The sequence below is a fragment of the Symphalangus syndactylus genome, chromosome X (assembly GCF_028878055.3).
Source record: "Symphalangus syndactylus isolate Jambi chromosome X, NHGRI_mSymSyn1-v2.1_pri, whole genome shotgun sequence".
In the NCBI taxonomy this organism is placed as follows: domain Eukaryota; kingdom Metazoa; phylum Chordata; class Mammalia; order Primates; family Hylobatidae; genus Symphalangus; species Symphalangus syndactylus.
This window is the reverse complement of record NC_072447.2, coordinates 136,276,700-136,295,685: the sequence shown is the minus strand read 5'-3', so window position 1 is coordinate 136,295,685 and position 18,986 is coordinate 136,276,700. Positions and strand designations below refer to the sequence as shown.

The following is an 18,986-nucleotide window of genomic DNA, read 5'->3' as shown; positions in this document are numbered from 1 at the left end:
GAGAGGGCTTTATTATTTTATTTTCTCAAAAAGGAAATGAATATTTTTAGGCTTCCTGGAACTTGTTAGATACACATGATGCCTGGGGCTTTGCAGGAGCCTCACAGGTTGAAATGAACCTAAATCAAACCCTTCCCTCTTGGACTTGATGAATGATGATAGACATTGACTGTCCTACTTTTTATCTTGCAGGTGATCATTTGAAGATCTGTCCCCAGGGTTCTACCTGCTGCTCTCAAGAGATGGAGGAGAAGTACAGCCTGCAAAGTAAAGATGATTTCAAAAGTGTGGTCAGCGAACAGTGCAATCATTTGCAAGCTGTCTTTGCTTCACGTTACAAGAAGTTTGATGGTATGTTATTCAAGTCATATGTAAGAGCCGGCAGTTACGTCTGTACTGTAGCTTTTTCACAGCTCCTCTGCTCCCTCAGTGCTTAAGTTTTCTCCCAAGATGTTGTCCTTGTTGGATACTAGAGACGAATTTACCCTGTAGCTTTATGGCTAGAACACTTCCGGATGCACTGGAATCTGTATGGTAGGCATTATGGAAATATGGTCACAAGGAGCCAAAAAATAGATTAGTTTAACTTAAATGCTTTCATTTATTTTCTTGGGTGAACACAGAATAGTGTTGTTGACGCAAGTCCCTTAAAAAAAAAAAAAAAGACCTCCTAATAAAAAGCAGGTGTCTGAAAACTGTCTTAGTCAAAATAAAGAGAATTTACAGATGCTGGACTTCAAATTACATTTCAAAATGGATCCCCAAAGACAACTAGAATTCCTAAAAGTTTTGCAGAACACAGGCAGGATTAAAGTTCTTGAGTTTCCATGCAGCAGAGACCCAAAAGTAGCTATTTTACTATAATCTTCATTAAGCTGGGCTCCATCCAACCTCACATTAGCTGAAGCTCTGGCATAGTCTTTCTGTGTAAAAGCCACGACAGAACCCATTCTAATCACCTATGCCAGACGTGGCTTCTTACAGGCACACTTTCTCTTAATATTGAAGAAATAGCCAATATGAGCCAATTGAGAGTGTACTTTGATCCTATCTGAACAATGGTACAGATAACAGACTTTAAAAAATAGAATATGGAGTCCAAAACACCTCAGGATTCTTTTCCCTGGTGCTGTTCACTCAGTTTGAAGATTTTTATGAAGTAGATTTAGTTTTAAGAGGAATGATTTCCTTTGTGCCTGTTTTAAAGGCCATTCTAATTACAAAGTACCTTTGAAGCATGCTTTTCTTGACATTATGTGTGGTGAAGAAGTACAAGACAAATTTTCTAGATATGAAATGTCTTTGAGTATTTCTGCAAAGGGCTTGTTACCATGGTGAGAAAGTTAGACTAAATTAGATTTGATATAGCTGATAAGGCAGTCCTAAGTTAAAGAACAGGTCGTATTTCAAATGTTGGCTCTGAGATGTGTTATTTCAAACTTATAGCCAATTTAATAAGTGTTAGGTTCCCAGGTGAGACCACAAAAGCATATTTAATCTATAATGTAGTTGAACTAAAACACTGTCTATGTAGTATGCCGTTGATCCTACCCATTTTTTCAAACATGCTATGTGCAAAATTGTGTCTTAGTTCTATCACCTTTCCCTGGATAAATGGGAACAATTTATATATCCTTCTTATTACCCGTATCCCCCTACCTATATGCTGTAGCTGTTAAAAGTATTTAACAGTATGTTAATACCATGTGAATATGGGTGTTATTGGCAAAATCTATCATTAGACCTCCCGTCTCTCCTGATCACTGAATTATTAATATTGAAAAGAATGGTGTTTTCTTGACCATGGCATTTCTCATTCAAGATAATAACCTAAGCCTTTTCTTTTACTTTGGGGAGAAAACTTAGAAAGATAATTAAATGGTCATTTTTGAAAACTTAAGATGTTGATATTTAAAAATCACCACTTAAGGGCTTCATAATGGAATTTAGAAGGAAAAAAAAATCTGCTCTTTAGAAATGACTCTCCTGTTGGCAGCACAATGTAGTGGAGATAAAGTTGTTTCCACTTCTACTGCAAGTCACCTCATTTCTTGTTAGACTTGTTTATTTTATTTTATTTATTTATTTTTTGAGACGGAGTCTTGCTCTGTCACCCAGGCTGGAGTGCAGTGGCGCGATCTCGGCTCACTGCAAGCTCCGCCTCCCGGGTTCACGCCATTCTCCTGCCTCAGCCTCTCCGAGTAGCTGGAACTACAGGTGCCCGCCACCACGCCCGGCTAATTTTTTGTATTTTTAGTAGAGACGGGGTTTCACCGTGGTCTCGATCTCCTGATCTCGTGATCCGCCCACCTCGGCCTCCCAAAGTGCTGGGATTACAAGCGTGAGCCATCGCGCCCGGCCCTCTTGTTAGACTTGTATCTTCCTGTCAGGGAGCCTACGGTCATTGCCTATGGGCCTACTGGTTTAGCTATTCTTTTCCCTTCTCACTCCCCATGGTTTTATAGCACTACTATGATTCCAATGTGTAGTGTTTTGTTGTTGTTTTCTTCTTAAACCATACAGAGAAACTTTATTAGTAAGTGTTAACATGTGTTTTTTAAAAAGGATAGAAAAACAGTTTTTCTTGCTCTTCCCTACCAGGCTTCACATTCAATAAATATGTTAACACTGTGCCTTGATTAGCTTCAAAACTTTAATGATTGTGAAACTCCAGTGTTTTTTCTGACTTCAAATTATAATATGGCATAGGCTGGGCATGGTGGCTCATGCCTGTAATCCCAGCACTTTGGGAGGCCATGGCGGGCAGATTGCTTGAGCCCAGGAGTTTGAGACCAGCCTGAGCAATGTGGCGAAACCCTGTCTCTACTAAAAATACGAAAATTAGCCATGAGTGGTGGTGTGCACCTATAGTCCCAGCTACTTGGGAGGTTGAGGTGAGAGGATCACTTGAGCCTGGCAGTTCAAGGCTACAGTGAGCCAAGATCACGCCACTGCACTCCAGCCTAGGCAACAGAACAAGACCCTGTCTCAAAACAAATAAAATAATATAACATAAAATACGGCATAAAGTTAGGGAACATAGATACAAGTTTTTTTTTTTTTTTTTTTTTTAACAGGTAGTAGCTGAAATGTACTTGATCTGGAGATCAATATACTGGAATGCTGGAATACTGGAATGCCAGAATACTTTGCACATTTTCTCCACGTTAGGTTACAGAAACAATGAGATAATTTTATATGGTAAAACCTTAGTTGACTGGTACCCACCAAATCATAGTCCCCTAGTGGGTGCTGCATTGATTGACAAATTTTTTTTTGTTTGTTTTGAGATGGAGCCTTGCTCTGTTGTCCAAGCTGGAGTGCAGTGGTGCAATCTCAGCTCACTGCAACCTCTGCCTCCTGGGTTCAAGCGATTCTCCTGTCTCAGCCTCCCAAGTAGCTGGGATTACAGGCACACACCACCACACCCAGCTAATTTTTGTATTTTTAGTAGAGACGGGGTTTCACCATGTTGGCCAGGCTAGTCTCGAACTCCTGACCTCAGGTGATCCACCCACCTCAGCCTCCCAGAGTGCTGGGATTACAGGTGTGAGCCACCGTGCCTGGCGATGATTGACTAATTTTTAAGGCTGTCAATTAGGACTTGCCAGTAATTCTCAATGCCTGCCGATCCAAGGGATATGTCTTGACTCTCAGAAATTCAATGGTGGATGCTTTGGTCAAAGAATTATCCAAACTATTATAATAGCTAAACCCTGGCTCTTGGTGTGAATTGAAGAGAGAAAGTTGGGCAGACTAAAAAGATGGTGGTAGGGAACCAAGATGGAGCAGTGAAGTCGCACAGAGACAGCTGGGGACATATAGTAAGGAAATAGTAAAAGGACACATGGAAATATTATGGGTCAAGCAACTTCAAGGGAGTACCTTTTGTCATCTGCAAGCTTACAGTGTAAATTCAAAGTGGTGACCTTGACCCCAGACAACTTTGTCTATCATCAAAACCTGTCTGTGTCTATGAGATACCACTTCTTTCTAAGGTAGAAATAATTACTTTTAAAGTAATTATTGAAAAAAAAAACTTTTCAAGAAAAATAAAGTTTGGGGGCTTGTAGAGAGTTAGCCTTCTGTTACCGGAAATTATCCCATTATCCCAGTTTTCCATCATTCTTCCTCAATTGACCCTGGTCAGGGTTCTAGTGCCAGCTCTGACATTTTTGGAGTCATTGGATTTGAGAGATGAGTCCCCAGTTCCCTTACCTCTAAGGCCCTTTTTTGTTTTGTACTTTTAATTTTCTATCATTTGCACATCTCAAGAGACTGTACAGTCTATATCAGTTTTTAAGGTATAAACTCGTGTGTGTGAGTGTTCGGATTTGGGTGAAGTACAAGAGAACACTTCCTACCCCTCAAAAATTATCAGATTTCTTATATTTTAAATCTATATCACTGAGTTTAAAGCCTGGCTTCTGTGTTTTTCTATGCTGTCATTTTTTAAACCCACTTTTTAACTTAGGATGTTTAATACCAGAAATCTGTTTTCTGCTGGAGACACAGAGCCAAATTGTGGTAGTGACAGAGCTAGCTGCTCCCCCTCTTGGCCAATTCTGGGAATTTTTTGATAGTAGAGCTGCTAATTAACTTAGCTGAATCAGTCATCTCATGAATATGCTAATCACATACTTAATTCAGGAGGGAGTTAGGGAAAATTGCTTGGCAAAGGGAATAGAAATAGAAGTGGGGCATAATCCGTGTTTTGGGACCACAGCATAAAGACCCGCCCCCAAATGCCTGGCATTTTGTGAGAAAATAGTTGTTTTTAAAAGAAGCATAGTTAAAATCCCAAATAGGTTAAGGTGATTACAGCTGCCATGTTAAATGTATTTCTGAATTACATAGTAAAAATGATGTTATAGCTATGAAGTAATGTCATTGCTACATAACTGCCTGTATCAAACTGTAGATATTCTGCATGTTTAAAGAACTAAGGAAATGTATGTTGTCTGATGCTAGTCTATTGGGAAAACTCCTTTAATTTATCATTTTTAGAGCAAATTTAATAACTTTGGATGGGAGGCAGTGCTCAGTGAATTATCATCCTAGTTCTGCAGTGAACCCACTGTGACTGTGACCTGGGGCAATTGAGTCTCAGTTTTCCCATCCATAAAATGAGGGGGTTGAGCTAGATGCTCTCTAAAACCCTTTCAATTCTACCAATTCTGTGAATCTTTTAAACATGTGACTAGACCAGCTGCTTTAGTGAAAGGCCTTACAAGATGTTAATTAGCCGTCTGTATGGTACCCTCTATTTTCCGTCTATCATTTTTTAACTCTCAGCTACTTTCACCAGGTCTTTGAAAAACCCTCCCATGAGCCTGACGCTTGTTAACTTGAATAATAGTAGAAATTTTCTGAATTAGCTTAAAACGCACACAAAAGAAATAATTGTCTGTCCCATCTATCTGCATGGGCCAAGTGTAAACCAAGCAGTTACCCTTCCCTTAAACCCTAAGGCCCCTTGTTTCCTATCACTTCACAGAGGCAGGGCACGAAGCACTCTTCAGACTTAGCAGAATCTGCGTTTTAATCACTAACTGCAAATTTTCTGTAGTTCATATTAGCCATTAACCAGTGCAGAGGCTCAGTGAGTGGGAGGCTTTAAAATTTATATGCCCGTGAAAGGCATGACCTCAGTGGAAGCGAGCTGTCTGCTAACCTTAAAAGACAAATATGTCCAGATAAGCTTCATGGCCATTGACTAAGCTGAAATTTCTGGAATTTTCCTGACCCCTGACTTTAACTATTTTCTACCTATATAGATAGATTATTGTCGTTTATATAGTCACACTTACTAAAGATCCCCTGAGAGGGTTTTAGATTGGAAAAAGTCTATAAGTGTGTCATAGATATGCATAGCATAATATACAACATTGATTGGCTTTTAATCCTCACCTCACATTTCATTAAGACGTTAAAAAAAATCACTGCTTTCTAAAACCTCTGCTACAGTACAGTGGGCAACATTTCATAGGCTGAGTAGCCTCGAAAGTACAGAGAAAGACATGAGGCCTTCTGGCCTTCCTGCAAATGCAGTGTTTCTTCCAGATTATGCCAGTGGTCTCCGATTTAGTTTGAAAGCACTGCTACTCTTTCCTTTATGATTCTATTTTCTTTTCTTTCCATATGAAAGAGACTAAAAAGCCAGCTACTTTTGCTAATTCTTTTATAATCTCTCTGTGAAACTTGACCAGAATGAGCCACTGCCAGCTTACTGTAATCAAATCAAAAGCTCAGACAAAATGCACACATTTCTCTATTGACAAAGGTTTTCTGCCTTTTGAGTTGTTATCTGAAGTGTGACCAATTGTGGCTGTAGCATTGGCTATCTCATCAGATTGAAAATGCATGTGCAGCTAGCTTATACAGAGCCCAAAGCACTTTAACTTTGGGCCTCTCCTATTAGCTTTGACTTCTTCACAAGGCATGACATGAGCAAGAAGCAATGGATCTGTCTGGAGGGAAGTAAATACATAGAGGAGCTTCAAATGAACTGCTTTTATCAACTCTGTTGGTTCATTGCTCTTTGGGCCTGGGAGTTTGGAATATTGTTCATCACTGCCTGCTCTACTTCTATGTGTCTGTCTGTCCAGGCAAAGAACAGGGCTTAGTTGATCTAGCACGGACTCCAACCGATTGACTGAGAGAATTCCCTATCCAGACAGGCTTCAGCCCTTTCTTGTTCATTGTCCACACCCATCTTCATCACCCTCTCTCTTGGAAGAATTAGCAGAGCAATGGAAGCTCTTATAATAAATATGACTCTAACAGCAAGGATGGTACATGGACACACCCTTTCTGCAGATAGATTTGGCAATGTGTCAGCAGTTTTGAATATGTTCATACTCATTGATTTAGTAATTCCACTTCTGGATGTGCATCCCAAGGAAAGAAAGATCTGCATAAACACTTATGTACAATGTTAATAGGATGTTCATCACAGCATTATTGCTAGTGGTAGGAAATTGGAAATAAGCTTGCATGCCCCACAATGATTACATTATTCTCCATCCATGTGGTGTCATTGTATGCAGTCATTAAAAATGATGCTTCTGCTGGGTGCAGTGGCTCACGCCTGTCATCCTAGCAGTTTCGGAGGCCAAAATGGGTGGATCACTTGAAGTCAGGAGTTTGAAACAAGCCTGGCCAACATGGTGAAACACCGTCTCTACTAAAATACAAAAATTAGCCAGGTGTGGTGGTGCAAGCCTGTAATCCCAGCTACTCGGGAGGCTGAGGCAGGAGACTCACTTGAACCAGAGAGGTGGAGGTTGCAGTGAGTCGAGATCGCACCGCTGCACTCCAGCCTGGGTGACAGAGCAAGACTCTGTCTCGAAAAAAAAAATGATGCTTCTGAAGAAGTTTTAATCACATAGAAAATGCTAACCATATAGTGTTACATAAGACACGGTGTAAATTGATTTTTATTTCAACCATGTGACAACATGTATTTTCATAGGAAAAAGGGAGGAAGGAAATTTGATAAGCCATTGTTACTGTCTTTTAGCAGTGGGGATTATATTTATATTTTCTTCATACCTGTCTGTATTTTTCAAGTTGCTATAATGAGGAATACTTTTTAGAAAAAAAATTATATATTTCTTTATGAAAAATATGGAAACTGCTTTGGCAAAGTTTTAAAATAATGTTTTTCTTTTTATTAAGTATTACAGTGCTCACTGTAGAAAATTTGGAAAAGTAGAAAAATACATCAAATCCTCCAGTGGTTAAATAGAATGAAGGGAATAAAGGGAAATAAAGTTACTTTTGAAAGCATGAAGGTATATCACTTTTCTGATTATAAAATGTCACTGAAATATCTGGGGGAACAAAATCAAGAAAGATAGAATGAAAAAAATTATCCTTGATCCCCATCACCCAACCGTCACTCTTGTATTTGCCTCATCTTTTTGTGTACATAGATAATGCATATACATACATGCAAATTGGTATCATAATGATTTGCTATTTCATGTTCTGTTTTTTTTTTTTTTTTTTTTGAGACAGTCTCACTCTGTTGGCCAGGCTGGAGTGCAGTGGCTCAGCCTCGGCTCACTTCAACCACTTTAAGTGATTCTCATGCCTCAGCCTCCCAAATAGCTGGGATTACAGGCACATGCCACCACACCTGGCTAATTTTTGTATTTTTAGTAGAGACAGAGTTTCACCATATTGGTCAGGCTGGTCTCGAACTCCTGACCTCAGGTGATCTCCCCACCTCGGCCTCTCAAAGTGCTGGGATTACAGGGGTGAGCCACTGTGCATGGCCTGATTTTTCTCTTGACATTAGATTATTAACAGGTAGACTCTATTATGAGATGTGTATTTGAAGCTATATGGTACCTCTCTGACTGATCCACATAGAGGTTGGTACATGGAAGGAACACTTGCAATGGCTCCTCCAGCTCCCTAGCTTACTTATACGTGTCTGAAACCTTCTCTGGGCATTTCTGAATGCACAGAACTCTGGGCATGCTAAAGCCAATTGCCTAGCTGGTACTGAGAGTGCCCTTAGTAGAAATGGAATGATGCTCAGCAAAAGGGACCTTACAATACTGAGCCTGTGTCCCTGGCCACATTAGCCAAAGATGGGGGCCATCAGTAAACATTATATTTATTCCCTTGGAGCCTTAGCATTCAAAATGTGTTCACGAATAAAAGCAACTTTGGGAAGAAAGGCTGATCTTATTTTGGCAGAATCCCCTAGTATTCTGTGATATGCTAATAGCTCCTAATAAGAGCTACAGCTGGTAATTGGCCTGTCTACCAAGGAGCAGCCTGTTTTTTTTTTTTTTTCCCTTAGACTTAGGGTCTCACTCTGTTGCCCATGCTGGAGTGCAGTGGTGTAATCATAGCTCACTGCAGCCTTGAACTCCTGGGCTTAAGTGATTCTCCCATCTCAGCCTCTCTAGTAGCTAGGACTACAGGCATGCAGCACCATGCCTGGCTAAGTTTTTAAATTTTTGTAGAGATGGGTCTCACTTTTCAGGGTAGTCTAAAACTCCTAGCTTCAAGCAGTCCTCCCACCTTGGGCTCCTAAAGTGTTGAGATTACAGGTGTGAGCTGCTGCACCTGGCCAAGGAGCAGCATATTGATTTGCTATCAATTGATAAGCATAAGTTGAGTATATGATCTTTTGGTACACCAACCTTAGCAGGCACTCTTTAGAAGAGTGAGATTATGCCATGCTCGAGAAAAAATGCCTGTTTAAAAAAGAAACAAAAAAACATATGCAGACTTTATCAAAAAAGCAAAACAGGAGGAGATAGTGATAAACCAAATTTCAGGTTGTCAGTAAAATGCTTGCTGCTTTTCCTTTTATTCCTTACATTTTTATATGCTTATGTTTGCTGTTCTTCATTAATTACTTGATCTTAGGTGAAAGAGTAGATGAGTTTAACTCTTTAAATTTTCTTAGAAGTTTGAAAGGTATGATTTGTAGCATTTACAAGGAGGCTTCTTTTTTCAGCATTTCTGTTGATCTAGTAACTTAATGTTTGCATGCCACACCAGGGGTATGAAATACAGCATTTGTAGTAAGAGAAAAATCAATCCTTATATGTAAAAGGCAGCTTCCTAATAATGTAAATACCAGGTGGTAATTTATAGCACCAAAAAAAATGGATCAAATGAAAAGGGCCCCAATCTCTTAAGGTTATGGGTTAATTCTAGAATGCATTCTAGTTCATTAATCAATAGCCAGTTGATTGTTTATAAAGGAGTAACTAATATGGCATTTAGTAGCAGAACTGGAGGTTCTTTGGCCTATTTCAAGAATTTTGAATGTTTATTTGATACAAGACAAGTAGCTGGGGATAGAAGTTCCAGAAGTACATGACGTTCTTCTCGTTTTTAAAAGACAGGATATTTACATAGAAAACTTTTATATGGAAAAGTTTTGTCTTTTCACTCTAGTTTTTCCCATGTTAAATTAGTACTACTTGCATGTAGAATGATTAGATTTTAGAACTGGAAAGTACTTACACTTCCCTAGCCCAATCCTTATACCAAGTGGACTTCTGGCAAAGAAGGTAGTATGTAAATGAAATACATGGGTGGGGGGTGTTGACCTGCTGATTAATTCTTATTTTTTATATGTGTGTGGTGTGTGTATGGTATTCTCTTGTTTAGTATAATGTAAGCTCTCTTCTCAAGGATGAGGTTTCCCCATTCCCTATTTTTCACCCAGCAGTCACTCCCACCCTCATGGATGTCTGGGACATTTCACAACCTTTAAAGATAGAACCATTAAACATTTCCCTTAGGACAAACAGTTCCCAATTTTATAAGGCCTTGGGTCTTCTTAGAAGACCTCCAGCAGCTTTGGCTTCATTTATGTCCCCTCAGATGGATAATGTTTGACTCCACTAGGAAAGATAAAAACCAGTCTTTAAAGATTTCTTTTAAAGGATTGTAGATACAAAGAAACTCTAAGAGTGACAACACTATCATCTCACATATTAGTAATAATGTTTATTTGTTGAGCATCTACTTTATGCCAAGCATTATCCATATGAGGTGAGTGATAATAGCCCCATTTTATGGATGGGATAAAAGAGGCTCAGAGAGATTAGGCCTTTTGCCCAAGCAAGGTCGTACAGTCCCCAAGTGAGAGATCTCCTGTTTTTCCCACTGTGTCCTCCTGCTTTAGATTCATAGCATGTTACAGTGTTTATTTCCATCCTGTGTTGAGTGGCCATTCATGAGTTCAAGGAGTAGCAGCTGCTTTATCTTTAGAACGTATGTACTTAAGCCTTCAAACTGAAAATTGAAGGGCAAATAAACGCTGATCACAAACACTATATATTTCAAATCCTTGCAAACCACCACCTCTCAAACTTTCTTTCAGACACCAGTAGCTTTACTTAAAACAGATTCCCTGAGCAGCATTTTTACATGAATACAAGCAATTGCTGCACAGATCTAACTTCCAGTTCGCTTGGCTTTTGATCGTTGTGGAATCCTGGTTTACATTGCTCTTGGCTGGTTCTCTCTTAGTCACCAAGTGTATTGTAATTAGTTTCAGGCATAATGATTATGAGCGATGATTGCTAGGTGTCTAGGGCCTGTACAGCTCTTCTTCAGCAGTTAAGATCTGACCCTGATTCTGAGTTCTGAGAATGATTGAAAAAAAAATGGAGATGAACATTGCAGCGATTACTGAAGTTGCTATTGATGGCTGTGGACCAGGATCTGAATGGCTAATTTATGCTTCATTCCTCATTGTAGAAGTAAATGTCATGGGAATAGAAAGGACGATTGGGGATGCGAAAGAATTATGCAAGAACATGCGAGCTGCTAGTTTAATAGGAGGAACAGATGCAAAAGGATTTTTTCTCCTTCTTTCTAATAGCAAATTATTATGCTTTGGTTGATATTGTACCTAATTGCTATGGATTTTAGAATTTAAATGATGTCTGCCATCCTTATGAGGTCCCTTTGAGGCAAAAGGCATAGGTAGAATAGTCCCAAGCAACAGGGCTAGTAAGAATCCATCTAAAAAGAAATGAGTCTGGGTCTTCTGGATCCCCTGATTTTTGTCTGGTTGACTCTCATAGATTAAATATATGAGTATTTAGGAACTTTTTGCATGTAATGAAGGATTAACAATTTTATAGATGTTTAAAAAAATCTCTGGTATTCTCATAAAACCGTATGTGGAGAGTGGCAGTGTATGGTAAAGGTGAATTGGATGGGGGAAATTTATCTAACCAGAAATTTTCATTATGGTCTGATTGTGCAGGAAGAAGGTTAAGATGCATGGCAAAACACCATGTGCTTTGATTTGAGCCCATAAGAGCCACTCAGTACATACTTGTCAAATTGCATACCCATTTGGAGAAATTGTGACGTTTTAACTCGTTATATCAGTTTTATAGAATTTCTCAAGCATTTATTAACCACATGCTCACCCAAATGGTCTTTATATTTGCAACTTATATAGCCACATTAAAGAGTCTTTTAAAATTTGAAGGAAAGAAAATAAATTTTCTGAATGATGAAATGAATTAGGATTTAGTATGTATATAGCACCAAGCTAGGCTCTTAAAGTACACACTAGCATAAACACACACATACACACACACACACACACACACACACACACACCAAAAAAAAAAAAAAAAAAAACTTTTCTAGACAGAATGTGAGTCATGGAAACCAAAGTATGGTCCATGGTGGATGTTGGACAGGGGCATGTCAGTTTCAAATCGGTCTCCTCTTCATTAGGCCATTTCTCTTGTACTCCAAAGTAGCTATGTTATATATGGCTGCATCCACCCATAAGCTCTTGACCTGAAGGAGGAACTCCAAGATAGATAATATTTTACTTTTTCCGTAAAGTGTTCAGTGATTTAGTATTTGTTTGACTTGCAGCACTTTGTCAAAAGGCTAAACTTTGACATTTATTAGAAGTTTTAAATTAAAACTAAGCTTGAAATGTCACACCGTACCTCATCCCACCCCTAAAAACCAACATGACTCTAGGTGACGTTCCTTAAAAATGCAAGTTAGTTTTGAGAATTACTTACTAAATGAGTCTGAAAGCACAAGTCAAATAATTCTGAATGTCCAATTTCTGCTGATATGTGCCAATTTTATGAGCAATATAATAAAAATTCAATATAAGGAAGGACCTGTGGTTGCTGTTGGAATCCACTCTTTTTGATCATGAAATATTAATAGCACTGGATTGACACACAAGGCTTGCATATTGTTCTCAATGATGACAAAGCCTTATTTTTCCAATATGTGATAGCTATGTGTGCAACACACTGGTCATGTAATAACGCAACCCACGTGTGCCTTTTATGCCCTCCATGAGCAATCACCACTTGGCAAGGATGCTAGCAAAATTCAAGCATGGTGTGGGACATGGACCAGATGGCATTTAAGGTCCCTTCTCAACTTTGAACTCTAAAAAGTACTGCATACATTTAATCATCTATGTTAACACTTAGTTGAGAGAGTTCCACACAAGAAAATTTGTCCCCAAGACAATAAAAAAGTCATTCCTAGGAATGCAATAAATTTATTTGAAAATACAATTCATTGGAAAGACATTTTCTCTTAATTAAAACATTAATGCTTGTCCTGACTGCTTCACACTCAACACAGCCCCTGAGTTGTTGGTGATTGCAACTGATAGGTGAAATGGGAGAAGTTTCAGCAGCTAGAGCAGTTGTTTTCAAACTTTAGGGTATATCAGAATCACAGATAGCTGAAAATTTTGGCCTGTCCACCAAGCCATTTGGCCTGTGGACAAGCCAGTTGCCTAGCTGGTGCTGAGAGTACCCATAGTAGAAATGGAATGATGCCCAGCAAAAGGAACCCTCCAGGGTTTCTGATTCAGTAAGTCTGGGGTGGGGCCGAGAATGTGCATTTATAGCAAGTGCCCAGGTGATGCTGATCCTGCTGGTCCCAGGCCCACACTTTGAGAACCACTCGGGATTTTGGAGAAAATAAAAGGCCATCCTAGGTAGCTGATTGGTATGCTTCTTATATTGTTCACCTAACTCTTTGTGCAGTTTCTGCCCACTCACTTTCAGGGAGAGAGCTTTGGTAAAAATGTCAGGCTGCGCACTTGTAATGTGGATGAGTTGACCTGCCTATTTGTTTACTATGCAGAAGAAGTCCATTTCCCTTTTTTTCTCTGAAGAAAGCCCAGTAAATAAAAGGCAAGCAATAGTAGAGAAAAGAACTAGATAAAAGGAAAAGGAGAGAAGCAAAGAAAAAAAAAACCCACAGAAGCCATACCTACAATGTTTGAAAAGCTGGAACCAGGGAGGACTGTGGACTTCATCCTCAGGCCTCAAGGAATCACTAAGTGATGAGTTAGGGGCTGAGAGACATAGGTATAGAATCTCTTGGCATGTCAGGAAAGTCACACACATACATCTCCCTGCAAAAGTATTCAGTTTCTTCAGTCCAGGTTTTGAAAAGCTATTTGGAATTAGTGGCCAATCTCTGAGTTGCCCACCCAATGTGAGAAGAGAACGGTTTTGTAGAACTATTGCATTTTGATAAGCTCACCAATGTTCTGGCTTTGAAGTAGGTGTCATATTTTCTTTTCTGTTCCATATTTACTCAGAGGCAGTTTCTTATTTGATGTGGTCCTTATATTTTGCTTTGGTATTTGTTATATTTCCTGCTTATAAACCTGATATCATGAGGTGTTTATTTTTATACCAGGCAAGAGATTCTTTAAGAATGATTAATGTTACAGATACACCGTTGGCTTGTTTTTTCACTGAAGTTCCTGAGGAATGCTTCAGGAGAAAACTAGTTTGCCATTTGTAGTTAAGAGATTAAAATCTCTAACACTTAGGCTGTGGCTGTATGGTGGCCAAAAAGTAAATCTGAAATAACCAGATATTCTCATTTACATTTTTCAATTTTTTTATGTTGTCTCATAAATATACTATATTTATTAAGTCCATTATGCATGTGCTCTCTCTCTCTCTCTCTCTCTTTCTCTCTCTCTCTCTCACACACACACACACACACACACACTCACACACACACTATCAGGAGGAATATTGAAAAGAGTCTCATGATGTTATTGTTTAAATCCCTTAGAAACCCAGGATCAAGCTGGATACTCCCAATTTGTGCTACTGTCATAGAGAAACACCCAGGAACTTATTTTCAGAAAACTTATGTGCTTGCTTGTAGGGGTGTTTGATTATGTTTTTTAGCCTCAAGCATTTTCCAGGCAGCTATAGTGCATGATCATATAGATAAGTGAAAAGGAGAAATGAAAAAAATTCAGGCCCAAGTAAAATAACAACTTTTGAAAACACCTGTCCTGCTCTTAGGTTACAATTAGAAGGCATGGTTAACTTTGGCTTAGATTCTTAAGTAAAAAGTTGAGGGAAATCTCATGTTTTAGACTTCATGTGCACATTTTTTCCAGTGTTTCTTTATCCACCTATGACAGAGAGAAAGTGAGAGACAGAATGAGAGAATGTGTGTATTGTACTGACTCCTGAGAAGTTGTTGGTTTAAATTTTCATTTTTTTCCTCTCTCAGACACCTATGTAGGTGACTTTGTGACACAGATTTCCTTTCATTGGCAAATGATCTGAGATGCCACATTCCCCAAAAGAAATTCACCCTGTGTACAAACATGTTTTCCAATTTAATTGTGTGGTTTTTTTTCCAGTTTTCAAATTTACTGGAAAAGCAGTTATTTAAACACTGAAAACTCTTCATTTTTCTTTTCTTTTTTTTGGTGTTGGTTTTAGAATTCTTCAAAGAACTACTTGAAAATGCAGAGAAATCCCTGAATGATATGTTTGTGAAGACATATGGCCATTTATACATGCAAAATTCTGAGCTATTTAAAGATCTCTTCGTAGAGTTGAAACGTTACTACGTGGTAGGAAATGTGAACCTGGAAGAAATGCTAAATGACTTCTGGGCTCGCCTCCTGGAGCGGATGTTCCGCCTGGTGAACTCCCAGTACCACTTTACAGATGAGTATCTGGAATGTGTGAGCAAGTATACGGAGCAGCTGAAGCCCTTCGGAGATGTCCCTCGCAAATTGAAGCTCCAGGTTACTCGTGCCTTTGTAGCAGCCCGTACTTTTGCTCAAGGCTTAGCGGTTGCGGGAGATGTCGTGAGCAAGGTCTCCGTGGTAAGCACTCGTTGTCTTCTCTGTTTCGTTTTTGTTTTGTTTTGTTTCATGTTAAAAGAACGTTTGGGAAAGGTAGAAAAATAAATCACCAGAATTCTGTTGGCTCAATAGCAGCCTTTTCTTCCTCTCTTACCTCTTCTCTCCCACACACTGTCCTTACACATGTACATTTTAGAGTTACTAAACAATACTGTGATCAGAATCTTCACCTATCATTATTATTGTGGTTTTTTTTTTGTAGCTGTTCTTAGAAGGGGGAATATATGTTTACTCAGGAATCTTAAAAGTGGGTTAATACTGCCATACCCATTTTAGCTCTTATTCTACTTCCTTTCTACACAAACAAACATACACACACAGGCTCCACATTTGGTTGTTTTGTGTGACCGTGAGCCTACTACTTGTAGTCTAGGAAAGTATTTAATCTCTGTGAGCATATGTTTCCTTGTTAGAAGGTGTACTCAGAGCTCTTTGGAAGACAGGTTTGTACGACAATTAGTGTGGACTACACTGCTGTTGACTCATGACTTTGTAGAATTACTAATACAGAAAGTGAAATTGTAATATGTGATCAGGAGCTGATGAAATGAACCTGTTTCCTCATTGGGAAATTAAGCGAATTGGACTAGATAGACTCTGTTTTTTTGGGGGGGAGGTGGGGACAGGGTCTTGCTCTGTTGCCCAGGCCAGAGTGCAGTGGCAGGATCTCGGCTCACTTGCAACCTCCACCTCCGGGGCTCAAGCAATTCTCCTGCCTCAGCCTCCCTAGTAGCTGGGATTACAGGCATGTGCCAGCACGCCTGGCTAATTTTTTGTATTTGTAGTAGAGACGGGGTTTCACCATGTTGGCCAGGCTGGTCTCGAACTCCTGGCCTCAAGGGATCCGCCTGTCTTGGCCTCTCAGAGTGCTGGGATTACAGGTGAGAGCCACCACGCCTGGCCAATAGACTCTGTTCTTGAGCAGGATATTGCTTTAGGGGCCTCCTTGAGTAGAAGCAACGGAGAAGGAAGTCTTTTGTGGGTGAGACCATGCAACTGTGCCTTTATATCTCCCAGTTCCACCAGAGAATCTTTGCTTTCTTTGACTTCACACAGTAGGGATCTGAGCAAGATTTCAAGGAGAAAGGGGTTCCACTGCTCCTTCACTGCCATTCCCCTCCCCCAAATGAAATCTGAAAACTTCTTGAAGACCCTACCACCTCTACCTTTCCATAAGTTGATACCAGGGAAGAAACATAAATATACTGGGGCAAAGTGATCTTTGCAAGACTGATCTTAGTGCTGTCAACTTTAGTCCCTCAAAGGGAAAGCCAAATTGTAGGCCATTGCTAAAAAGCCTGGATGCACAACAACAGCAGATTCTGCCGAGGCCATATGGTTGTTTTGAGGACTGGAAGAATGGACAGCATAAAAACTGGACAGCACTACAAACGTGAAAATAGACACCTGATTGCCTCTTACAGTTTATCTACAGTTAGGGTGACCATATAATTTATTGTCCAAACAGGACACTTACTGTCTAAATCAGGAAGTGCTTATTAACAAATTATTCACAGACAACAGGTGTCACTTTTTTTTTTTTTTTTTTTTTTGTCAGAGTCTCACTCTGTCACCCAGGCTTGAGTGCAGTGGCGAGATCTCCGCTCACTGCAACCTCCACTTCCCAGGCTCAGACGACAACAGGTGTCACTAATTTTTTTTTTTTTTTTGGACTCTCACTCTGTCACCCAGGCTTGAGTGCAGTGGCGAGATCTCTGCTCACTGCAACCTCCACCTCCCAGGCTCAGATGATTCTCCTGCCTCAGTCTCCCTGGTAGCTGGGATTACAGGCATGTGCCACCACACTCAGCTAATTTTTGTATTTTTAGTAGAGATTGGATTTCACCATGTTAGCCAGGCTGGTCTTGAACTCCTGACCTCAGGTGATCTGACTGCCTCTGCCTCCCAAAGTGCTGGGATTACAGGCATGAGCCACCGTGCTGGCCAGGTGTCACTAATTGTTAATAAGCAACCAGGACTGTCGTGGACTGGCCAGGATACGTGGGTCACTCTAGTTGGAGAGAAAACTTATATTCACCAGAGTGAAGATAAAGATGCTAAAGAATGGTTTATTATGAAAAATAGGTGCTCATGGGATTTTTCTTGTTAGAATTGGGTGATAATAAGGATTAGTTGATTGATTGCATTCGTTATGTTGTTTGTTCTCTCTCTCATCTCCAGGCCATAAACTGTCAGGAAACAATTCTTTCTAGTATGTTTTTGTTCACTCCTTCTTTGATATTTTCATCGTAAATTGCAAATATTTATCGGGGCATATGAGGGTGGAGTTGAGGGTAAGTGGGGAGGTGATTGTTTTAATTAAAGGAATAATATCTGATTCTTGAACTTCTGCCAACCCCAGCAACCATTATTAATCTTGGACATACTTTTGTCAGAATCCCTAAAACAGTGCACAGTGAATCAGATCAAAGTTGTTTGCATTGTGGTACACCGAGCACATTTGCCCTCCTTCAACAATTCCTCATGTTCATCCTCCACTGAAAGGGCAGAAAGACACTGCCGTGTGATTTGGACATCTGTGCATGCATGTGCATGTGCGTGTGCACTTGTGTCAAAGAGAAGAGAGTCAAGAGCCCTTTGCTAGTTTGAAAAGTACTTTCTTTATGTTAACCCTCTCCCCTTCCTTTGAGTTTCAGTGTTGATTCTTGGAGAAAAAGGGCCAGACAGCAGACTCAAGCCTGCCTTGGTGTTAGCCTCACTTTGCAAGGTTAGAGCTACTTTAGAGAACTGAACCTACAAACATGGATGGGCAGGGTAGCCAAACTGAGAAGTTTAGAGACAATTGATTGCAGGTTAGAGGATTGAAGGCTAGAAAAGGCTTGCCTTTGTTTTGCGTCTCCCTACCTCCCAGGTTACGGGGAAGTAAGCAGTTGTGCCTTCCCTGTGTTGCGTTCTTCTGGACATCGTTCTCAGAATTAACCGTGGGAAACCAAGAAGCTTGACTTTGATATTTAAGATTCAGACATCCTTACTTATGCAACAAAGGTATGTGACCCAATGTGAAATAGTCACAATCACTTTTTCTTTCTCCTTTCTTTTTTAAAAGAGGCAGGATCTCGCACTTTCACCCAGGCTGGAGCGCAGTGGCACGATCATAGCTCACTGCAGCCTCGATCTCCTGGGCTCCAGCAATCCTCCTGCCTCAGCCTCCTGAGTGAGTAGCTGGGACCACAGACATGCGCCATCATGCCTGGGTAATTTTTGGGTTTTTGTTGTTGTTGTTGTTGGTTGGTTGGTTGTTTTTTGTAGAGACAGAGTCACACTGTGTTGCTCA

General features: G+C 39.9%; 1 protein-coding gene across 1 annotated transcript in view; it reads left to right on the top strand.

The window, feature by feature from the left end:
- The window catches only part of GPC4 (glypican 4), a 116,750-nt gene that overhangs the window by 76,975 nt on the left and 20,789 nt on the right, over positions 1 to 18,986 (top strand). The window contains exons 2-3 of the mRNA XM_055268232.2: positions 193 to 351; positions 15,261 to 15,652. Of these exons, the coding sequence (XP_055124207.1) occupies positions 193 to 351; positions 15,261 to 15,652 (551 nt within the window). The remainder of the gene's footprint in view (positions 1 to 192; positions 352 to 15,260; positions 15,653 to 18,986) is intronic.